The sequence below is a fragment of the Lathamus discolor genome, chromosome Z (assembly GCF_037157495.1).
Source record: "Lathamus discolor isolate bLatDis1 chromosome Z, bLatDis1.hap1, whole genome shotgun sequence".
Lineage (NCBI taxonomy): Eukaryota > Metazoa > Chordata > Aves > Psittaciformes > Psittacidae > Lathamus > Lathamus discolor.
Genome location: NC_088909.1, coordinates 71,199,836 through 71,225,758, shown reverse-complemented (window position 1 = coordinate 71,225,758; position 25,923 = coordinate 71,199,836). Strand labels below are relative to the sequence as shown.

The following is a 25,923-nucleotide window of genomic DNA, read 5'->3' as shown; positions in this document are numbered from 1 at the left end:
AGTTCCATGTCCTTTTTATGTTGAGGACACCAGAACTGCACACAATACTCCAGGTGAGCAGAGTAGAGGGGCAGGATCACCTCCTTCGACTTGTTGGTCACGCTCCTTTTGATGCAGCCCAGGATACGGATAGTCATGTAGTTTTAAACACAGGCAGAATGCATATGTAGTGCTCTGACATAATTATATCTAAACCTCAATTTTCAATATTAACAGTTGAATTTAAGTTAAAATAACGAACTAAGTGATTTATTCCTTCTAGTATGAATCTTAAGTGATTTCACTAAGGAGAACAGCAAGAAACAGCACGCATAGGGAATTTCCTTCATTCTGGTCTGTCTCAATTACGTATTTTCCCTCAAAAAAAGGCAGATGTCCAAAAGCCAACAACTCCCAGAGCTACATGTAATTTTCTGTTCTAATGGAAACCAGAAATTAAGTGATTTGGAATTATAATACAGTCACTAGTATAGTAAAGCTTTACAATAGTTCTGATCCAATGCATTTGGAGAAATGTCACATATAGGCAGAAAGAAAGAAACAGAAAGGTGCTTCACTACTTCAGAAAACAAAACTGCAAGTGGATAGAATTTTCGAACTGTCATAACTTGTTCACACATAATAAGCAAGGACACATTCTTAGAAGACAGCTTAAGGAAATAACATCAATTTGGACTTGCCCATGTAACTCCTTCCATACTTAATATATTAAGTTTATTCCACTGGTAGTTTTGTGCTCCTATGTAACTCATCTGCTCACATTGAAGAACTCTTACATAGGAGATACCATCAGAATGAGAAAAAAAACCAAACAAACCAGTTTTGCTATCCTAGACTATACACAACATTATGAACATTATTAAGAAGCTCCATTAATAAGTCCCATTCAAGAAACAGAACTCTTCCCTACCTCCCTGCAACCCAAAAGGAGAAGTGCTCCCAATGAACTATTTTTTGGTTCCAAGCTAGATAATCAGCAAGATTATCAGAAGAGGAAAATAATTTTCAGAGAACAAGTTGTATTTTGTCTTCTAGTTTGGACGTTCTTATAAGCATGTCAAGTCTGGTCTTTGCAACAATAAGAACACGAAGTGAGCATGCAGCAAGTTTGGCAAAAGGTTTACGTTTTAAGGAAAGTGAGGGGAAAAAAAAGGCAAAAAAGAGATAGCTTGAAAAGAGCTGCTTGAGATTTTCAAGCACAAAAAAAGTGCCAGTTCAGGCTAGCATTATATATAGATAGGTGCATTTCCGTTTGAATTCCTTTTGCATTCTTATGTGGTTGGCAAAGGTTCCCCCCCTGCTCTGTCTCCAAACTTATTTGCAAATAAAGTAAGTTTACTAGCTGGACAAAGGGCAGGAAAAAACTCAAACCACAAACCTAACTAAAACGACTCGGAAAGGTGGAGAATAGATTAAATAAAGAATCAAAGACAGTAAGTTTATCTCATTAGGGCTGAAACAAACTTTCCACTAGCTTCATCAAAAACTAGCTACATGAAATGTAGCACAAAATCCCCCTCCCTTTTTTCCTAACTGTAATCTGACAGATGATCAGATCTGGGAGATCCTGAAAGTTTCAGAAGAAATCATCTAATTATATCAACATTTCTTTTTCCGTAAACATTCAGTTAACAGTTGGTATAACTTAGGGTTAATGAGTTTTATTCTTTCCTCCTTTGTCAAAAACATACTTAGCTAGTTTATACAACCAGAATACAAAACTTCTTGTGAAAAACAGGAAAATAACTAAAATTTCCTAGGATTCCCATGGGTTGCCTTCTTGCTTCTGCTCACTGTGAAAAACAAATTCATTTTCAACTCCAGTCCCTCCTCTCCTGTCTAAAAGAGTTTGGACAATCCATTCAGGAACTCACATTCCAAGAATCTGCAGGCATAAAACTCAAGTGCATTAGGCAAGATTGTGAAGGGAAGATTTCTTTTTGTGAAATAAAGAGTTTCCACATAGATTATGAGTCCCATAAAGTTCTCATGGGACTATAGGGGATAGGGATTAGGGGTCCTGTGCTGACATTATATTGCCTGAACAGCACCAGAGAGGACCTTCTGAATTCCCTGCAGGCCCAGTGGGAAGGCTCTAATGGACAAACTGCAATCACATGTGAACCCCAAAAAAAGGAAAACAAAGCAAAGTGTTAACTGTGAAGCATCAGAGACCTTCAGGAAGGAAGGCAACCAGGGATTTATTTGGGGCAGTAAGGTAAATAGGGCTGTTCTGAGAATTATCACATGACAGTCTCAAACTGGTCTCATGATCCACAAGGGCTGTTAAAGAACATTTCTTAATAAATTAGGAGAGAGGAGCTCTGCAGCATGCAAAGGCATGGAGCTTTTTTTTTTTCCACAGTATCTGCGATTACCTTAAAGGAAGAAATACCTAGGATAGAAGTGATTTTTCCTGAACCACACAGAACTTACGAATTCAAATCTATTCTATGTGTTAAAACATGTATTTTGAAAGAAGCAAATTTGCTCCAGACATAGAGTGATAACGAAATATGCTACAATGGTACCACTGCCCCAAGTAAAGGCAGCAAGCACAAAGCTATCTTTACGCCATCAAGATTCTGAAATGATATAAATGATCTGAGCAAAATGGTCCATAACACAGTAACAGTACATGAAAGTAATCTGATCCTATAAGAAATCATTCCAAAAGGAACATATTTACAAAAGTTGCATAAATGGGACAAGATTCACTGGCACATATATTAATGCTTTTGGTTTCCCGCATTAAATTTCATGACTGAATATGCTCTGTTACTGAAACTAAAAACATTCATTGTCTCTGTATTACTGGATTTCGATTCTCCAGAAGAGATAAAAGGTTTTTTTCTTCTCCAAGAAGAGAATATTCAAAGCAATGTCTTATTTCAAATCTTCCTAATATTAATTGAAATACTTCCCTGTTTTCAGATTCATGATGAAAATTGCAGAGTTTTGCATTTGCAAATTCATAGCCACTATGATGCAGTAACTGAAATTAAGTTAAATTTAAACTGAAGAAAACAGAGAATATGTAACAGAATATTACAGCTTTAGTGTTAGTTGCATTGTACTGCAATTTCAGAAACTGGAAAAAAAAAATGCTATGCATCTCAGCGCTTACCACAGTTACTAAACGTCAGTAACAAATCTATCAGTCTTTCTGCACAGTAAGCAGGCAAACTTCCAGACTGGACAAATAAACTATGAAGATTTTTTTTACAGTTCCAGCTATTTGCCACTTCTTAATACTGAAGGAAACCTGAACAGCTGAATGTAACAGCACAAATATAAGCTTATTTAGCATTAGTTATTATCTAAGCAACATTAAAAAACTGCAAGCTCTACAATCCTAAGTTAAATTCTATGAAATACTGTAGCGTTTTTTTTTTTTTTCTGAGATATAGTTTTTTTGAAATGTCACTGAAGAATAAAAGCAGGTATAAATAAAAAAAAATTAAAAAAAAAAAAAGGTGGTGGTGGTGAGGAACTAAAGCCATTTATACTTGACTTTTGGTCATTCAGCAGATGAAATGAGAAAGAGAAATCTGACAGAACAGCAGTTTGGGGTCAATTAATCCTCAGGGTAGGTGCAGAATTATTCTCTTAACAGAAATCTTCCTTACAGTGGAAGGGTATCTTCTGGTAACATGGGAAAAATGAAAGAAATGTTACTATTAAACTCTGTACAGGGTAACTGTTCTTGGTTTAAAGACTCCGGAGATACAGGAAGAAGTCGGCTGTCAATGAAAAAGAAATAAACAATACCAAGACCTTGATATATGGAAAACAGATCATTAAAGGTCTTGCAGAAGAACTAGGAGACCCTGAATGCTGAAGCAAAACAAACAAAACAGGATGTTTGAGGAAAGCTAAAAACTATATTCTGTATCTGGTAACATTTCCTTTATTTATTTTTTTTTTTATTTTGTTGAGAACACTACTGGGAATAAATGGCTACTGAACATATATTTGAATATCCAAACTCCGAACAACTCTACAACAGAAGTACATGAACTCTACGGAAACACTGATGAAGTTAGAGTGATCACCTTTAAGATCTATTTACAAAAAGAAACAGTTTTAATACAAAGGTCTTTTTAAAACAGCTAAGAGAAAAACCTAAGAAGCACTGTATAATGGATCACATGATGCTGTAACACTATTTGTAATGACTGTATTTTTGCTACCTCTAATTTTCCTTTTTATTATTCCTTTCCATTGTTTCACATATTTTCCATTGTTCCATGTATTTCCTCTTGCATTCTCACCTTCTGCCCCTGCTGCCTGCCAAGATACTGCGCAGTGCTGCCCAAACTTGTTTAACAGTTTGTGTTAGGCCCCGTATTACCTATAAAACCTCCAGCTTCCAATGGTGTACCCTGGAAATTGGATGCAGGGGACAACTTATAGTGATATGATTGTATGAAGTTACACTATCATATAGTTCAAGCCCACAAATACTTATGAGACTTCTAATTACAACCTCCACCCTCTTTTTTTCTCTTTTTAGTTAGCATTTCAGAAGATACAATTATACGCACTATGCTAAATTTCGTAAGACTCTGAACAGAAAGAATTATTTCAGTGCATGTGGCTGAACTGTGTAAAAGTTAGCAAATTCTGTAACTTTCTCCTGAATTTTATTTCTTAATTTATATGAAGTAATATTTTTTTTCTGTTACTTCCTGAATATTTACTAGTGAACTCCCTAAGCACTACTACGAATCAGGCATGTAGGATGCAAGCATATCTGAAGATATGGTATGTAATTTTCCTGTGAAGCTCAACATATATTTTTTACATCAACTGGAATTTGGTCCTAAGTATCTTCCTTATATTTTTATATAGCATACAATGTGAAAGCTTTCTCTATGCTTTTAACTGGTATCATCCAAGATGATGGATTTATTGTAATAGTGACATATTTAGAAACAACTTAACATTAAATTATTTTAGCACAGATAATTTAGGGTTAGCATGGTTTTATACAGTTTGCTCCAAAATTACTTTAACCACAAATATTTAAAGCCATGTAGAAAAGAAAATATATTCCCACAAAAGCATTTATCAGAAGACACCATCATTGATACATAGTTTCAAGACAGCTCTTCAAAACAGCTTGTAACTTTATGAAAATACTGAAACATTGAAATATCACATTTTCTTTTAATATGCACATGAATGTCTATAGTAATAAAGCCAAACACCATAGAACTTCCCAAGACCACTATTAATCAGTGTTAGCAAAATAGGATAATCAAGGAACAGTATAGCTATCCAGACCAACTGAGACAGAACTTATCCTAATGGGTGACCATTAAAATCCATCTCAGTCATGAAAACAGCTGTTATTACAGCCTAATGGCTGCTTGGCCACTGTATAGTTTCCTGACCTCTGCCTGACTGTTTGCAATGATTCACTACACTGTTGTCAAGCTAAGAAGTAAGCAATTACTGACTGCTGCAGTGAATCCCTTCAGTGCTGTGCCACACCTAATGCTCACACAGGTCACTGACTTCTCCATATTACAGCCTCCATCACCAGCATCACAAACACCAGAGCCCAGATTCACAACATTCTGCTTTTGATTTCTTTAGGGCTCTTGGCTCTCACTGAAATGAGAAGAACCTGGTGTCTAAAGGCTTATTTAAACCTAAAACACAGAGAAAGCAGAGCTTATAGAATGGCAGGCAAGAGTCTGTGAACTAAGCATCCTTCATGAAGCATCCTTCTTGATGAAGCATCTTCTGTGTACTGCAATTTCAGTGAGTGGAAAGCAGTCAAGAAGATAACTGGCTTCTCTGACACTAGCAGTATTTTAGGCAGAGGCAGTAGTAAGTTACACTTACTACTTCTGTTGTAGAAGCCATTGAATCAGAAGAACAATGAAACCATCCTCCATGACTGCATAAATTTACCAATAGAGATGTACAATTTGCGTAACAGTGCCCATACATTACAGTGTTTGGTTTGTAACAAGGATCAGCCACTTTGTTGTGGTTTAAACCCTTCCACACAGCTCATTCTCTCACTCCCCCCCTTCTTGCCCTCCCTCTGCTCCCGGAGGGATGGAGAGGATAATTGAAAAGAATGCAGCTCCCACGGGTTGAGATAAGAACCGTTTAGTAACTAAGGTATAACACAAATCACTACTGTTACCACCAATAATAATAATGATAAGGGAAATAACAAGGGGAAAGAATACAACACCTCAACACCAGCCAACTGGTAACTCACCCAACCCCACCCAACCAAGCACTGACCGATACCTCAATCCAACCCTGCAGTGCCCTAGCCCTTCTGGGTAACAATCGGGCATGACGTGCTGTGGTATGGAATACCTCTTTGGCTGGTTTGGGTCAGGTGCCCTGTCTCTGCTTCCTCTCGGCTTTTCCTCCTCCCTGGCACAGCATAAGGCTCAGAAAGTCCTTGGTCAGACTAAAACATTTGTGTTATCAGCTCTGTTCCCAGGCCAAAAGTCAAAACACAGTGCTGAACCAGCTACTAAGGAGAAAAATGACTGCTACTGCTGAACCCAGGACAGGACACACTTTCATAAGTCCCTTGAGTACTTGTTTAGGTTCAGTTTTCAAGGCTATTTTATTAATAACTTGAGCTCTAAGTGAAGTACTACTACTTTGCTTGACTTTTCCTTTTGTATTCACAAGATAAAAAGCATGACTCACATGGATATTAAACCAGTGCTTTCTTCCCAAGTTAATAAACAGAAAGCTGAATTGCTTGTGCTGCTGTTCATAGCTCTGTCAAACACCAACAGAAGGAATTAACAAGTTTACAATCAGCCTCACCATTATTTTTTTCAGCAGTAGTCATATAATTAAAATACTGCTATCTGTATTCTGCTGCTAATGCTTAAGGGAAGTTATAAAATGCAGAACTGTTGTTCTTCTAGACTTCAGTTCTTAAGGAGGAGGCAAACCTAAAACATCACCTGGCACAACCATCAAGACACAGACGTACACAGAGGCTTTCAGAAGTAATGGCTCTTTCTACACCAACATTGAGCCAGACTGAAAAGGCCTTATTTTATAAGTAGAGCTTAGTATAAAGGGAGTCCAAGAAATTCCAGTCTAGCCCCTCTAGGATATATAGCAAATAACTAAGAGAATACCACCTTTTCTTCTCCAGCAGCTATTCATGGGGTGTTGATAAGATTTTCAAATGTACCCCCTGTATATCTGGGGTTTGTTTTTTAATTTTCTCTTTTAATTAATACTTTGTTTAATTCTGGTTCATTAGGTTTAGTCCCCACTAAGCTGAACAGGTGTGAAGAGCCTCTGAGGGTGAGAATCAGAATGAACCGGTAGCTGAATGACTGTGACACAAAGTTACATCAACCACCAGAAAGAAAGTACATTACTTTGCCAGGTAACCAGGGAATCCCTGCCATTTACTTCACCTGTTGGCTACACAGATTCAACATTCAGCCTCAGATGCAACGATACAAAACAAAGATACAAACATACTGAAATTAGACAATTTACTCATCATTATAAGATTTAATTCAATCAAGATCTACAATAACTTTTCATTTCACACTTAAGAGACAGAGAAGTAATGAATTAAATGGATAAATCCAGAGATGGAGAACTAACGAATTAAATGGATAACCCCCCCCACGATTAACTAGAAAATGACTCATCAACAACACAACTGTACATTAAGTAATATCAGTCATTCATAGCTTGCTTTCCATCAGGTATTCAAACCTCAACCAATTTAAACATTTCTAATATATCGAGCCCATTATGCAGTCTTCACTCATGCTTATAAATTCTTAAATGAATAATCCAGTATTACTTTGAGCAAGTGATCATCAGCATGATTAAGAGGACAACCACTGGACTCATCATATTAATGCTGAGTCATAATGTCCTCGGGGAAGAAATAGAAAAATAATTATGGTCCATATCTCATTAAACTTATCCTACAAAACTTCAAGATTACTTTGAATATTTTTCACTGTAGTTTCCTTGAAAATGGCTTACATGAGGACTTCCATAAAGCATACTTGAGAGAATGCTTGATGTAAAAGGAAGACACCAGCAGAAAAATAAATGGAAAGAACACTTGCATTTTTTTGTTACAATTTTATAAAAACACAGAATGATTTGGGTTGGAAGAAACCTTAAAGATCATCTAGCTCCAACCCCCCTGCCATGGGCAGGGACACCTTCCACTAGACCAAGTTGCTCAAAGCCCCATACAACCTGGGCTTCAACACTTTTAGGGATGTGGCAGCCACAACTTTTCTGGGAAAAGTGTTCCACTCTCTCACCACCCTCATAGTAGGTAAGTTTTTCTTAGTATCTCACTTAAATTAACCATCTCTCAGTTTAAAGCCGTTGCCCTTATCCTGTCACTACATGCTCTTGTATAAAGCTCCTCTCCAGATTTCCTGTAGGCCCCTTTTAAATACTGGAAGCTGCTTTAAGGTCTCCCTGAAGCCTTTTCTTCTCCTGAAGAAGAAGGCTGAACAAGCCCAACTCTCTCAGCCTCTCTTCACAGAAGAGGTGCTCCAGGCCTCTGATCATAGTCATAGCCCTCCTCTAGACTTGCTCAAGCAGGTCCATATCGCTCTTGTGTTGGGGACACATCCCCAGAGCTGGATGCAGTTCTCCAGGTGCCGTCTCACCAGAGTGGAGTAAGGGGCAGAATCACCTCCCTCGACCTGCTGGTCATGCTCATTTTGATGTGGCCCGGCACGCAGTTGGCTGTCTGGGGCTGCAAGCACACACTGCTGGGTCATGTTGAGCTTCTTATCAACCAATACCAAGTACTTCTCCTCAGGGCTGCTCTCAGTCCATTCTCTTTTCTTATTGATTTGTTGAGGCAAATCAGTAGAAAAGGCTTTTACCATCTCTGACTAATGTGAAATGCAGGTACTGCAGCTCTTGAATGAGTGGCTAACTACTACTTAACTGCCAAGAATAACTCCTATAGCAGATGATAGGTACAAAGTCAAAAGGTTTTCCACGGAACAAAGAGCTCTGAGGTAAACCACCCATTCCTGTCAAATCACATGGCAGCTGAAGCACAGGCTGCTTGTCTGGGGTGGCAGTGGGGTGCTGTTTAAAAACCCAAATGACAAGTAACTGCAAATTAGAGATGTAAAATATGGGTGCTTCTGAAGCAATTCTTTTTCCTACCAGAAGCAGCTTAGCCTGCTTGCCTTGTGCACCCACTATCAGTACACCCAACTTAGACGACCTATGGACTGCAAGCGTTGTTTGTGTAAGTGTACCACCTGTATGGAAGTCACATGCCCTATCAATACATTCAGCATACCAACACTAATGAGACAGAGCGGGTGGAGAAAAAAACTAGCAAGCTGAGTGAAACTTTCTGGCGTGAGTCTGGCGGTACAGCTACAAAGAGCTATCACCTCAGAAGTCTCACTCCACTTTCACTACTGGGCACAAACCCACTTCTGTTAACAGCATTTAATTAGAAGAAGTGGAAGATGAGGAAAATAAGCTTTGCCTTTCTAACACTTATGTCTGATTTCCATTCGGTTTCAAAACCTATCCTCCTGTTTTCTTATAATTGAAACAGTGGAAGTGCAAAGTTAAAAACCAAGTAATTGCATTAAAAACAGAAGAGGTGGTAATGCAGGGGGGAAATTACGAGAAAGTATTAGCATTTATTTATTACAAGTTGACTATGCATAATCCTGTGATTTCCGAAATTAGGACTCATTTGTTACAACTTCTCACAGAAAACAGATTTGCTAACACCACCCCCCCCACCCCCCCCAAAAAAAAAAAAAAAAAAGAGCAGGGGAGGGCAACAAGAGAGTCACTGGAAGTGGAATTAGCAGCTCAGGTATGTGTCCTCTTGCTGAATTCAGATTTAGGAATGAAAACATTGACATCAAAAAGCCCTTCCCTGTGTCTAGGAACTGCTAGTTCAATTAGCAACTCTATTAAAAGAAAGCTTTAAAATGCCATTAGTTTTCAGCAAAGAGTGGAGATTTTCTTTTTAAATATTAAAAAAAACTTACGCCAGAAAAGGTAGCATTAACCTCATCAGAACGGAAATTTACTGCAGCTTGTCTTTCTGTTCTTCAGAGAAAAAACTGCATTTGCTGAAGCTAGCATCTCTCTTCCTGCTTTCTATATAGCCAGTATTAAAAGTATTTGTGAAGCAAAGTTCTGTATGAATTGTCTTTCTTACAAGTTGAATTGTAGTTAAGTTACTGCTGTTTCATATCCAGAATAAAGAATTTCACTTCTTAAAGGTCACTTTGCCACCATTAACTCCCCTACAAAAAAAAAAAAAAAAAAAAATCCCCGACATGCATGAAATTCCTGTTCCTGTTCAGGAAATTTCTGGACAAATAACAGTTAATCCTTCAATCACAAAACAAAGATAAAGATGTACATCATTTTTTACCAGAACAAAACAACAAACAAAAGATTTTTCTATCCTGATTTTGGTGATCATAGAATGGTTTGGGTTGGAAGGGTCCTTGCAGATGCTCTAGTTTCAAGCCCCCTGTCACAGGCAGGGGCACCTTCCACTACACCAGGTTATTCAAAGCCCCATCCGACCTTGCCTTGAACACTGCTAAGGATGGGGCAGCCACAGCTTCTTCCGGGCAACCTGTGCCAGTGTCTCATCACCCTCACAGGGAAGAATTTTTTCCTAATATCTATTCTAAATCTGCCCTCTTTCAGTTTAAAGCCATTCCCCTTGTCCTGTCACTACATCCCCTTGTAAAAAATGTAGATAAGTGAGTAATATAAACCTCTATAAACTGAGAAGAAGTTTTCAACAAACAAATAAGGGCTGAAAGAAATGAGACCTGGGAGCAAAACTGGAGTTGCTTACTCTAGCTTCAGGTAGACCACTTCCTGTTTAGCTTAGGGAAACAGTTCCTTGTTTTAACCAGTGGAAGGCATATTTAATTACTTGCAATATCCAAGAGGCCAGTGAATAAATATACATTTAAAATCACTTCCTCCAAAAGGTCAGATATTGACTTACTGACATTTTCTGTAATGTTTTATTGCTGCATCTGAGATTGAAGGCCAAACCCAGAAAGCTAGCCAAGCAATATATGCTCAGCATACTTAAAAGCTGGGGGAATGGGGAGAAAAGAAAGAGTTAAGCATTAGGTAGTGATATATCACCTTTATACCCTCCTGACTGTGGGAGCTTTGAGCTTCAGGCACCAATCCAAATTAAGCTAGAACATCCTCCAGGCTGACCCAACGTTCATCAGCTGCTAATGGATGTGGCAGATACTGTTCTGCTCTCCCTACTTCATCAAAGACCACAGTGGTCTAATCACATCTCTGTACAAAGTGATTGCACAGGACTGGAGCTAATGTGGAGATACCAAGGTTGGGCATGGGTATTACATATCCAAAAACTCCACGGTTCCCATGTATGCAAGTCTGCACACTGGCATAAGGCACTGAGCCACAAACACATGATTCCAGTATCCCCTTCTGCAATCATACAGGCTTTTAAACAATGCCAAGCTAGTATGATTAACACTTTGGTACCAGGAAAATAGCTCCAAGGGAGGAAATAGCTATGTTTCATACAGAAGTCAAAAAGGGGCGTTTGTGTGTGTGTAAGACAACTGGCATACTCAATTTGCTTAAAGTTGTCCATCTTTAAAGTAAATAACATTAATGTTAATTTTAATGTTGTGGGATTCTATCCAAGATCCATATTTAGGTTCTTTGATATGCTGCTCCAATTTATTTACTGGCAGTTATGCTAGCTATTAAGTAAATGAAGCAAGTAAAACAAATTAAGGCATTACTACAGGATATTTAGATCAAATTACCCAGACTTAGCAAGCATATTCAACAGCTCTGGTAAAACAAACTATCGTGGCCACATGAGAATTAAAGTGTGAAGGATTTAAGAAGACAGGGTCCCTACAGCCTACCACAGCTTGCTCACAGGGATGAAAGAACCTAGCTCAAAGAAACTATGTAGCTCATGGTGATCCACAGCAGCAGGTGCTGGCCTTGCTACCATTCATGCTTGCTCTCCATTCATGACTCTGTGCTGCAAATTGGATGAGGGGTCATCCAGGGACAGCTTGTGATGAGAGTGCTACTGCAAGCCTAGCAAAAGGGGTGCAGAAGCGGAGGCACTGGATGGAGCCACAGTCCAGCAGCTCAGAAAGGAGCAGAGAAAAGCCCCTCCTCTGAACAGTCTCCCAACGGCAGCTTTGGGCACTTTCCAGCACTTTTCTTCATTTTAATGTCCAGTTACCAGAATTTCAGACCTACCCACCTGTCTCTTAACAGCACAGGTCTCTGCAGAGCAAGATGCTGTAGGAAGATGAAAGGCGGGCCAGACTAACACTCAGAATTGCAAGATTCCCTCAAAACAGATGAAACACTTTAAAGGGCACAAGACTTTCAATTATCCTGTAACTGGTTGTACTGAAGAAAATTCCTATGAAGGTCTGAAGAAATTGCTTTGTTCAGTTACTGACTTTATACATAAACTATAACAGTGCTGGCACCTAACATCATAACAATGAAGATTTACCCTTGTTACTTTCATTACATTTATCTACTGATGCAGTGAGGCATAATTAGGAAATGGAGGTGAATACAGATGTCTGAATTTTGGGTGCAGTAGGGTTCTAGTTAAGTACATTTATATTCAGCCTTTCAAAGTATCTGGGAACTCCAGTTTCTAAGACAAAATTACTTCATAGTAAAAGCATGCATTACATTTTTGCTCACTGTAAGGAAGATAGAGTTACTGTCCTTTTTTTCATGTAGCTGATAGAACGGATGCATTGTATTTTGTGCAATGCTGCCAACTGCAGACCCAAAATTATGGCATTGTTTTCTGTTTGGTTCCTCAAACACTTGGAAATACTTTTAACAAGCACTGTAGCAGAATTCCCTGGAACTCTTTGCAAAGCAGGTGCTGGAAAATGCAGCTAAATCAGAAAGTCTATACTCCACAGCCACCTTAACCACGTTTTGTCCAGCTGTATGAAGCTATGTCTAATAATGATCACACCTGACTAATTCCAAGATCCATACTTCTAGCAGTGTAACAGTGCAACAAGGTGTAACAAGGTGCAATTGTGTAAGAGAAGGATAATAAACAAGATCTGATAGGGAGACTATCCAAGGTGAAAAAGAAAATAAAAATAATGAAACAAACTAACACAAATAAAGAGATCTAATCACCAAACCTAGGACAGCCCCCCCCCCCAAATGTGTTTAGAGAACAAGCTTATTTGATACTCTACTGAGAAATAACTATGTCATGTTCAAAGAATAAAGACTCAATGAGACCATCTGAACACCAGAGAAGCATTACTAAACAAAACTCTCTTCAAGGACTAACACTTACTTTAAAAGTAGGTCCTTGACCACTGACCTACATATCAACTATACCATTCCCTCCACTCACGTTTCTAACAAAGCCCCTCCAAGCCATATTTATTTAAATTTCCTCTCATTGTGGTAGCCTCATGTAAGAAATCTAATTTTCATTCCTTTCCCAAGAGGAAAGAATTCTTAAAATCTAATTCTCATGTAGTTTGGACCAGTAACAGAGGACACACTGAAAAATTGCATTAAAGTGTTGAACCACCAGAATTTGATTACATTTTATGTTGGCAAGGTTTCTGTAAATGATGTCTGTTTTGGTACACCCAGACTGTTACAACATCTGCCTGAGATACATTCATAAAACGCTGTTTTCTACTGCATATCCTTGTCAGTATATGGTAAATCAAAAGATACGTCTTGGATCACAGGAATGCATCCCAATGTGAATTAAGAAAGTAACCCTGAATATTACTAACTTCAATGAAGAAGAACCAAAAATACTGGTGCTGAAGTTTTCTTATTTGTCAGAGGGGCAAAACAGCACCCACATTGCTGATTCATATGGTATCATCAGACAGCAGTGTGCAGGAAGCTCTACAGGAAGACCACAAAAGATGACAAGTGTCCAAAAAGGGACAGATAGGCAGAAACATACCAGTAAAAGCATACACAGGCCACTGGAATCAGGAAACAACAGCTAGCAAGTGAGCTACAGCTTCTCTCAATCATTATTAGATCCTCAAAAACCTACTTCTTTAAAATGCACATTTCTTTTCTGAGACAGAGAGCAGTGAAAATTATGTAACTTTTCACAAAAGGGAGTTGCTGTTTAAAACATTTTGCAATGTAGTGAATGAGAAGTCCGCTATGGCAAGGGCAGCCCCTGCAAGTCATTGTTTATCACACAAAAAGGACATGAGCTGCAAGGCTGTACTGCCATGCCCCTCTCTGATTAGGATGGTTTTATTTATAAACACTGCCCTGCAGAACTTTTCATATGAAATTAAGCCTTTCACAACGAGTCTAATAATGAGGTTGCACAATTTGTTTTCCTGGTCAGTGGTATGAGAACTACCCAGAAATTATGAAAAATTCCAAGACTAAGCTTGGAAAAATGCTGACAGGTGTTTAGATTCCTCTCAAAGAGTGGGAAAGACTTGGGCTGCAAGCAATGAATGAACTATACAAAACACATTATCACTACTCAAATTCTAACAGAACAAGCTTCTAAAAACTAGCAAGCCTACACAAATACATACACCCCTCTAAACTGAAAATGGTCCTTCGAAACTTCCTGAACATAATTTAGAAACCACCAGCATGGCCTGTGTTCTCTGTTCCAGAAATGTATCACTTAACCACAGTGTGCAGGCTCCTTTGCATCCTCTGAGATCTGTCCGTTCATGCATTTCTCAGTTTCCTCATACATCTCCTGAAACACTTTCCCTTATGAGCAAAATCGAACCAGAGAAGTAACCCCAATTTTCTTTAATGAAATTCCATTTTATACCGCATACACCATAGTACATACATGCACTAGTCAAACATTATTCACGTCATTAAGTGATAACTTCAGTCCAAACCCAATGGCTCCTCCATCATTATCAAAGATGGACTATAGTCTTGATTAGTACCCTTAATAAAAATATACAGACAGTCCAAACCAAAAGCAGCAACAACAACAAAACCCCTCTTCAATCCAAAGTATATATTCTTTCCTATTACTGGAGAAGTGAACTTTTGCATCTACACTCAGTTCAGAAGCTATGTTTTAGTAAACTACAGAAAATTGTATTGGAACTCTTAAAATTCTTACATGGGGAACAAATCCTGTTTCTGCACAACTGCAAGTTGCCAGTGTAGTCTGAGAGAATACTTAGTGAGTCCTGTGGGTGTAAAAACTACTGTCTGTCTGTTTTATATTCAACAGATTTCTGCCTTAATTTATCCTTGAAAGAGCCATGAGTAATGGGTGCTACCAGGCTACAATTCCAAGCACTGAGTTGAGCAGAACCAGCACTGAAGAAGAAACTGAGATGCCTCAAAAAACAATCATAATTGACTAAACAGGCACTAATACAAGGGCCTACATAAAAAACTAATTTCCACTTTGTTCTAAAGCTCTTCACAAATACGACATAGGGTCCCCATACACATACAGTTAGAGAAACAAGTCTGCAGTCAGACCTTCCAAAGTCAGGATGATGCTTTTCTTCCAAAGCCTACAGAATCACAGAATCATAGAAAGGTTTGGGTTGGAAGAGACCTTAAAGATCACTTAGTTCCAACCCACACATTTTTCACACAATTACACAAAAAGAACAAAATAAGTCCCCTCAGGACTGGATCCCCTCAGCCTCCCTGGGGTATAATTCTCTGTAGATTACAAATAGATATAGACTAGACAATGACTCAACATTATATTCCATCCCTGTGTTTTTCTATTCTTTAGATAAACAAACATTTAAATCGCCACAAAGTGGTGTAATTAACCCTGAAGACCACAATATGATTTCTACCAGCTTTGTAATGCCTTTGTCAACAGCTCCCCCGCTGTGGCATACCCCCAGTGTTCCTCCACCGGGTACATGCCTGTGGTGGAGTCCAGAGAGGGGCAGGTATGTCCACGGCTTCTTTATGCTCCAGTGATACGCAGCTACCTTTTCATTCATCCTGTACAACTGGCAGCATTTTGTTTATGGTTGAAAAAAACCAAAACCAGACAGCTTGATAAAGACTGAAGACCAGATGCAAAGAAAATCTTCACACACCAAAAGAACTCATCTGCCTGCTTATACAACCAACAATATGCAAACAGAGTTCAAGTTCTCAAACCAGCAGTCACAGTTGATCAAACAAAAAATACTTAAAAATAGATAGCATCTCCAAACACAAAAATTATTCTGGACACAATTTGCCTTTTGGAGAATTTTCAAGAAGTAACACTCTAAACAAGCAAAACATGTACATGCTACTTATTACTGCACTGTTTATACAAATTGGCTTAGAAGGTTAACAACTACACAATAAGCCAAATTTTAACTCTTGCCAATAGGTCACATTAAGAAAAATGTGAAGTCATTATCATGAAACAATTAATTGACAAAAAAAAAAAAAAAAAAAAAAAAAAGCCTTAATTGTAACAGCTTTTCCACAGTACTACTTGCCCCAGCCAAGTGCCCAGAAACTCTTTTTATAATAGGGACTAAGGAAATGGAGAGACACATGAGAGTTAAAGAAATGGGATCTGGACTACATGACCTCCAGAGGTCCCTTCCAACCCTAACAGTTTCGTGATTTTGTGAAATGTTACGAAGGATTAAAAGCAACTCTTGGTAGTTACTACCCCTCCAACACAAAATTAAACTTTTGTCATGCTTGAAACTGTTTAAGAAAGTGATTTGCTCATAATAAATCACTTTCCTAACTACCCAGTATCTTAGGTCCATCACAACAAACCAATCTACAGTCAAGATTTGTACATTTTTGCCAAAGCTGAAGCATGCAACCATAGCCTTAGCTTTGATTTTTATAAAAGCTATTAGAAAAAAATTAAAACGTAACATGACTAATGTCATGCTTAGATTTCCCTTTGCCAATCTCCTCTTTCAGGAGCAAAATGCTGGCCTCTTGCCTCCTGCCTCACCTCTATGCAATCACCCAAAGTGAATACAAAGTCTAAAAGTGGAGCTACATGGGCCTACAGTCTGAAAACAAGTAGGCATGTGACTAGACTGAAGAAGCATGAACATGTAATCAACTCGTCATGTGCAGACTTTATACCTATGTCGATCAGGAGAAAAAAAGAGCACAGTAATCTTTCAGAGAAAGTAAAGAATAAAAGGAATTATGCAAGTACCTCTCTCTGGCAATACATTCCACAATTTAAAACAAATTCTACTTGAGAAAAAAAAAAAAAGGTGTGGAAGATGGTTGTATTTTGTTGTGAGGTTTTGTTTTCTTGAGTTTTTTGGGGGTTTGTTGTTTTTTTGTTGTTTTTGTTTTTTTTTTTAATAACTATTTTGCTTAATATTAGCCTGTTTTCTGAGCCAAAGCTGAATTTCATTAAAAGACAAAGTCTTCCTGCATCTCAGACATTATAACTTTTACTGCATAGGAAATGCAATTTGAACAGACTGACAAAACCTGTGGAAAAATAGGGTCCATTTCAGATTAACATTTCTCAGTCTATTGAAGTAAACCATATTTCAAGCAACTTTTGTGTGTTACTAGAAATGAACAATAAAGACATGAGATTACAATATTTTTTGTCATTCTATGTTATATAACCAGAACACAGCCAAATCAGAGTTCCCCAGAAAAGTTTTCTGCAGGAAAACAATATTTTCACAAAGTTTCAGAGGAAAATAGGACAAAAAAAATTCCATCCGAAATTGCTTCAGAAATAAATGCTGGATAACCTTACTATGTCTTCTGTAGAAATGAATTAAGTAATTTGTAAGCTATTACTGTTAAATATTTTCCTCTGGGAAATACTGAGATATGGTTATGTTTATATAGTTTCTGTATAAAATTATATTGTATAAATACCTATATTTATATAACTTAATTATGGAGAAAGTCAGAACCACTCCAAGAGTATGAAATCTCTACCTTAAAATAAACACCAAACTTCTTTCACATTCAAAAGTTGCTCAAAACATATGTCACACTTTCGTTGTCAGAGCACATGCTCACATGAATATTTCCTAGCAGATACACAATATGCTCTGCAAGCAAAATAACTAAGCAACAAACATATCTGAAATAAAATAGAAAAAAAGGAAAAAAAAAATCCTAGAAGCCTGTTTTGCTGTATTCGTGCTCCTTTATACAGTGCATGAGTGGTCACAAAATTGATGATAATCTGCCAGCATTATTACCACACATTTGTTCTCCACAGTAGCTGAAACAGTAAAATGATGGAACTAGAAAGATAAAACACAACCATCATGCCCCACACAAGTGTTTTTGTATGACTTATCACTTCCCGTTAGCAAAGGGTAGTTAATCACTTCGAATGTCCTATTCAGAAAAATAAAGAGCTTCACTTAAAGCAAAATATAAAAGGAGGAAGGAAGAAATCCTCTTGCTCTGCAAAAACAGTTGCTAAAATCTAGTTTTCAAATTTATGTTGAACTGAAGGCTAAGAGAGTTTCCTCATTTCGTATCAGTGAAATTACCTATTATTTTACTGGGGAAGTATTCACTTATCTATGTTTATTTTAAATAAAGGTATTCTCAGCTCTTCAAGGGAACATTAAGGCCTGCTTGTCTAGCTTACTTCTTTTTCAATCTCTTTTCCCCCACACTTACAAAAATTTATTTAAAAACCTGCACTTCTGTCGTGGTAACTATGAAACAGTTAAGCAGAATCTAACAGAGGAAACAAGTAACTTACAAATCCATTGGAGCAATACACACAAATGCAAGAGACCTCTGTTTCAAAAAGGGAAAAAAAAAAAACCCTGGTTGAAAGAGGACAGCACATAATAATAACTAAAAAAAAAAACCCAATGACATGTAGTAATTTATTTTATTCAAACATTAAGGAAGACAAAGAAAACAGCAGAGAGTAGGACAAAATGGTAAGACCACGGGTAAGCAAATAAAGACCTGCTGAGGTCAAATGTAGGTAAGACTGGAGAGGTGCCAAAGAGAAAGGCAGGGCATGAGAAGAGTAAATGACTCACAGGAGACTGATAAAAAGACAGTTGGGCAGAGGCTGGGATCTAGCTGGGACTGTCAAAGTCCTCAGAAAAGACTTGTTATGAAGCACTGAGAAGGAAACTGTTTATGGCTTTACTGATCACTGTCCTCACCAGGGGAAACACAGCCATCGGGGAACAGGTATTACCTCACATTACAGCTCCTGAAAAAGCTATCTTCAGTTCCTCTGTCTGAATACATGTTATTGAAGGACTACGATACTTTAAATTGAACTACACTGTCCCAGGTTGGCTGGCTCTGCAGCAATCTGTTTCTTGCCAAAATAATGTATCTGGTGCTTCCTGGTATTAGAAGCATTTAACTCTTCTGCAAGGCTCCTATTTATTGGGTAACTTTTGGCTTTGAGTACTCTCAGATGTTTTCTTGTAACTGAGCACTATGATACATTAAATGCTAACAGTATTAGTATAAATCTATTTTTCTTGTAGCCTGCTTTAAGCCCTCTGTTCCAGGGTTGAGACTGCATAATACTGTTAACGCAAATGGCACCATTTGGAATTCTCCATGTGCTTGAAGAGCTGGTTGATTATCCCCTCCTCCAAACCAATAAGCATTTCATTCCATCATACCAAGAACATCACTCTTGCTCTGAAAAATAACAACAACAAAAAAAAAAAAAACCACCCAAAATGTATTCCTCACTAAACACCAGAAATCCCACACATTCTGCATCATCTGACAATAAATAACCCTCCCAACCTTTGCAGACTCCTGCTCTGCATTCAGTCCTTCACACTCTTTCCTTATCAGGTGAGGCGTCTGCACGAGGCCCTCTCCTTCAAACTAGGTTTGTTCAACATCAAATTTCACTGAAGAGATATAGAACACTTAACACTCCCAGCTGTTTACCCAACATAAAAACTTACGCAATCTGACTCCATATCCTACTTCTTTCTGTCTGTATTTTTATTTGCTTGCTCCAGTGGATTTGTCTGACTTAGAAGAAATGAGCTATCGAGGTAAACATGGACTTGAAGATTATGCCAGTAAGGTTTTGGACTTTGAAAGCATTTCCCATATCTGCTTATTTTCACTGCGAAACATTCCCCAAAGGAACAGGCATAAATACAGAAACGACTTCATCTTAAAACACTTAGAAATTTAACAGCAAATGTCTAGATCTAAAATAAAATTTGCTTTTACATTTTCAGCCTCTTAAAAAAATTTCTTGTAGCCTGTTTGTTATTGTTACTCACATTAGTCACCTTGTAATGAATATTAAGTAAGTCCCATAGGAAACTATGGGCATGGGATTCAAGTAAGATTTCCTGCCTGTTAATCACTAGCAGAGTGACACCTTCCTGATGTTGCCTGCTAGAGGGAGCCTACTTGTCTGAAAAGAGGGTAATAGTGGTAGTCAGTGTTTAGCATAGTAATAGATTTATTTGTTTAGTGTAGTAATAGATTTGGTATAAACAAGAGAGAATGGTGTGGGGGGGAAGACACCCGGGTATACTGCCCATCAGGGGACTGGAGCACCTCCCATATGAAGATAGGCTGAGGAAGTTGGGGCTGTTCAGCCTGGAGAAGAGAAGGCTGTGTGGAGACCTCATAGCAGCCTTCCAGTACCTGAAGGGGGCCTATAGGGATGCCAGGGAGGGACACTTCATCAGGGACTGTAGTGACAGGACAAGGGGTAACGGGTTAAAACTTAAACAGGGGAAGTTTAGATTGGATATAAGGAGGAAGTTCTTTACTGTGAGGGTGGTGAGACACTGGAATCGGTTGCCCAGGGAGGCTGTGAGTGCTCCATCCCTGGCGGTGTTCAAGGCCAGGTTGGATAAAGCCTTGTGTGGGATGCTTTAGTGTGAGGTGTCCCTGCCCATGGCAGGGGGGTTGGAACTAGATGATCTTGAGGTCCTTTCCAACCCTAACTATTCTATGATTCTATGGTAAAAAAAATAATAAAAAAATAAAAATCCCACAACAAACCAACCACAAAAAACCCCAAACAAAACAAAAAAAAGCCCAACCAGAACAAAAAAAAAAAACCACCATAATAAAACAAAAAAAAAAAATCCAAACCAACTAAAACAAAAAAAAAACAACCAGAAAAATAACCCAAACAAAAAACAATAAAAAAAATCCAAGAAAAAAAAAAATAACAATCAGAAAAACAACCCCCAAAAAGCAACACCACAGTAAAAACAAAAAAAATCCAAAACAACCCAAACAAAAAAAAAAAACAACCAGAAAAATAGCCCAAACAAAAAAAGCAACACCACAAGAAAATAAAGGCAAAAAAAATCCAAAACAACAAAAAAAAACTCCCCCCCCCCCAAAAACAACAACAACAAAAGAAAAACCCGCAAAAAAGCAAACCAAACCAAAACACAGAACCCACATTATACTATATTACCTTAAGGAAAGGCTTCTAAAGCCATCATGAGAATTATATCACATTCCACATTAGAAATGTGAGAATTTAAAAGATTTAAATGCATGGTCTTCTTATTTAAGTATTTCAAAGGAATGACAAGCATGGATACACAGTTAACTTTCTAAAAATACAAAGAGTAAAAAGCATAAACCTGTATTTTAATTTTTACAAGACGTGCATGTGGTTGCACGAGAGTTAGTACTGTACACTTCCAAAATTTGCGGAAGACAATTTTGAGAATTGCTTGTGAACATTTCTATGAGAAAACTAAGGCTTTCCCATATTTCATACAATACTTCTTACTCTAAAACACAGAGCCATCTGAAAACTTCACAACTTCACAATAACATTTACCCAAAAGGAAACTCAAAAACTTTCCATAAGCCATCATTTCCTATGACAGACAAATTCCTAAGAGTAAAGATCACCCTCATCCATTATGTTAAACCTCAGTAGAGCTTATATTCTAAAGCTTCACAAGAAAAATGTCTTTCATGTTTTAATGCTCTACCACGACTACTCATTCTGAACACTAATAGTCACTCTGGAAATAAATCTTTCAAAACAGCCTAGGTTATTACAATATAGGACAATACATTTCACTATCTCTTTAGTTATATTGGTAACTATGAAGCCAACACAACTCCAAAAGAACGAACTTGCTGAACATAGACTTGTCTCTTGCTATATTGATCATATTAAAATAATCCAACCTAAATGCTGGGACATTGTATACCAAACAAAGATCGCAGCTGATTTTTTGATACAACAGCACTTCAAATTCTGGCAGCATTCAGAGCGGAACTGCTCTTAATTTTAATAATTACCTTTAACAATTAAAGGTAAGAAAATTGGTACAGCAAGACATTTCTACTGCAGCCCCAAAGTCTACCACAGAACATAACAGAATTTGACAAAAGAAGGATCACTTTTCTTTAGGCCAAACCAACATCTATACCAGTGTGAGCTGCCATTTTCTAAACCATTGTGCAAAACAGCTACAGTGCTAAAAACATGTTGTTACTCTAACTTTGAGATATTCTCTCCAGAGATAGGACTTCCTGATAGGAGATTCAAATTAATAGGAAGTGCCCTTCCTGTGTTTTCTAGACTGCTAAGCTAATGAGTTTGTTTTGAACTGCCTTGGGCGGGGGGGGGGGGGGGGGGGGGGGGGGGGGGGGAGAGGAGCAGATTGATTGGTGTTCACTGCTTTAAAGTGAAGCAACCTTCTATACAAAGTGTAGTAGACCACTATCCTACCTATTCTGGCATGATATTGTAGCAAGTTTGATTTCCCCTGTATTTCTGAAGGAATTAGTACAGGAATTGTCTTGAGACCCTGCCAGTTGGTGACTTCTATTTTACTCTGCACGTCACCCTATTAGAAATTGATGGGAATGTCTAAGAAGGAGATGATCACAGAAATGGACTCCCACTTTTAGGCAAGTTATTTTCATATAATGAAAGTGAACAGCTCTGGCCATGCATATACAACTATGCCAAACCTAACTGGCTCACTCCAACTATATAAATACACCTTACAAATTCAGTACTCTTTAGCTTGAATAGTATCTGCAGAACATATATTCCCTAGTATAATCCAAGAAAAAAAAAAATTTCTTCACTTATGATTAGGACTTCCAGAGAATAAGGCAAAGTGATGAAGAAAAAATTCTTGTGGTCAGTACACTGCACACTGCACAAAGCAAAAAAACGGAGACAAAAGGCTGAAATAGACATAGAAATGCAGTTTTCTTTCTCATGCTAATTACACACTTGATTTTGCTTCATGAGGGATGAGAGGAAACTAGACAGCTTCAGCACACAGTCAGATGAGGAAGTTCTACAGTCTCTTACACACTAGGACAAGCTTTTCAATCTTTTTCGAGTACATAAAAAACCCCACCCACCATTAAACAACGTTAACAATATGGATTTTGACACGCAGGATCATTCTGACTTCCCACTGCATAAATCCAGGCCCCTGCAAAACTGCTTATTGCAACATTCCATCCGCAACAAAGTGATGACCATCTGCAGTGACTCTGGCAGATGGAAATGGTGAATGCTTCTTTAACCCACTAATAAACTTTATCTTTCCTGCTTCTAAATTAGATACTTAAAACACATACAGCAGTTGAATTCTAATAATGAAACTTCATATATGTAAACACAAAGGATTTTCATCTTAACACAAGTTCATTTCATCCTGTCTTCCCCAGTTAACAAAAGCTTATTTCTTTATCATGAATGTTCCTGCCCTTTGAAAGTTTCTGATGTTTAAGAAAAAATAAATATTAGAATAAAAGCACTTTTAAGTAATTTCTCTAATGAAGTATTATTTTCATTCAGGACTACTAAATTATTATTTTCATCAAGGATTACTAAACTATCATTAAATACTCCTTCACAAGATTGAAGAAAGTTGAGCCCTCCACTTTTGAGGGATCTTAACTCTCCACCTGACAACACTGCTGGTAATGGCTCAAAAGTAAAAATTAGAACAAGCTCTCAGGAACTGTTATCAGTCCTGTGTCACCACCTGTGATACCACTCCTGTGACAAGGAGTGGGAGATAACCATCATGTAATTCTGTGCCTTACTATGTACTCAAGTAAATGTTAAGCATTTCACTCTCTTTCATGGAATGCTTACATTATTTTTATCTTTCTTTCAAAATGTAAGCAGAAACAAAAATTGGGAATAAGACTAGTCAGAGATGAACCTTTCAAACATTTCAAGTGTATTTTATCCTTTTAAATTTCAACCTCAACCGTCAACCTCAAAAGGCTCTGACTGTTCCCTTGTCTTGTGTTGAAAATTTTATTTCACAGTTTTCCCAGGATGTTCACACAAAAACAGGTATCCCCACCTACTTTGCTAATAATTTGAGTTTTTTCCACATGTAATGTTAATGGCAAACCTTAAGCCATAATGATCTGCTACAGATCAGAAGAATGGCTTAACTGTGCTCTGGCCAGAGCATGACCTGGGAAAAAAACACAACGGGTAACTAAAGTCACAAGTCAAACAGCAGCTTGCCATTAAACCTCTGCCCTGTGACAAACCCCCCCACCCCGGGGCATCTTAAGAGCAGCTCTCTTGATAAAAGCAGCACCTTTGTGCTGTTGAAGTAGCCAGAAGAGCAGAGAACTAAAGGCAGGACTGGGAAATGACCTTTTCTTAGGAGCTTTGAGAATAATTGGAAGATACATAATTTTTTTGAGACCTTCAGTATATTTCGTAAAATAAAAATACAAAAAGCTTCAGCTACAGAAATAAACAAACATCTCACCTTGTTATGTTCATGCTTGTATGGGATTTTGAGGGTATCCATGGCTCTGATCATGGCCTGCATTGCTGTAAATATATTCTGGTACACCAGTTTTGTAAAGCCTCTTTTGTCTTCATCAGAGTAACCTGATCCATGAATGATTCTCATCTGCTTGATAAATGTGCTTTTGCCACTCTCTCCTGTCCCTGCAAGACAAATATGAAGGATATGCTTTAGCCACTGGACACAAACATGACTTTTCCCGTACAATGCTGACAGCTGGTTTAGTGCAGGGCTGAGAAGTGCCAAGTGGTGCTTACAAGTAACTACTAGGACCAGTTCAGAGTCAAATAGTAGCATCAGTATCAACTGAACTACAACTGAATTAAAACTTGTGCATTTATTTAATGACTAAATGAACGAAAAAAAACCCAAAACCCATAAAAAACCACACCACTCCAAAATACACACATGACTGTGTATTTTAAAAATCTTTAATTCTTGGAGACAAATGTCCAAAACATCTAACTTCAGGTGGTTATTATGGAGCATTTTCTTACAAAAATCCAGCGAGAATAAAGACAAAAATAAAATTTTTCAGGACATTACAGTAGGGAGTGTACAACCCTTGTGTTTCGGTGCTGTGATTTTTGGTGTGCTTTGTTTTTTACAGGTTTTTGTTTTGTTTTTTAAGCAAGTATTGTAACAATTACGGCCCTGCAAACTTTAACCTCAGAAACATGCAATATCAGTACTAATTAAAACTTGGCTCATATTCATTAATGGGAAGTCATTCCTTCCTTCCTTTAAATGGCTTTGCATCTTTGTGCTTTGTACTAGAAGTAGTTTGTTACTGAACATTTCTGACTATTTGTCAATTTAAAATTAAGATCTGCCTGCTGGAAACTTAATGCAAGACACATCAAACAGTTTTTCTTTGCTCCAATTCAGTGATCTCATCCTCCTTGACCAGAAGAGCTTATCTACAATATTCCTGTATTTGCTTAAGAGGAGGAGCTGAAATTTAGAATGAGCAGTTGCACAGCCACATAAATCCTGCATCCACCCAGCTACTGAGCCCTGCATGAAACTAAATGCATGTACCAGGGTGCACTGCTCAGCACTGTGCTTTTCAGCCTTTCAGCATGGGTTTTATTCAAATAATTTCTGTTAAGCTTTAATG

At 37.9% G+C, this 25,923-nt stretch overlaps 1 protein-coding gene across 1 annotated transcript in view; it reads right to left on the bottom strand.

The window, feature by feature from the left end:
• Positions 1–25,923, bottom strand: part of LOC136005048 (guanine nucleotide-binding protein G(q) subunit alpha) — a 126,711-nt gene that overhangs the window by 55,030 nt on the left and 45,758 nt on the right. Inside the window, exon 2 of the mRNA XM_065662162.1 lies at positions 24,762–24,946. Within this exon, the coding sequence (XP_065518234.1) occupies positions 24,762–24,946 (185 nt within the window). The remainder of the gene's footprint in view (positions 1–24,761; positions 24,947–25,923) is intronic.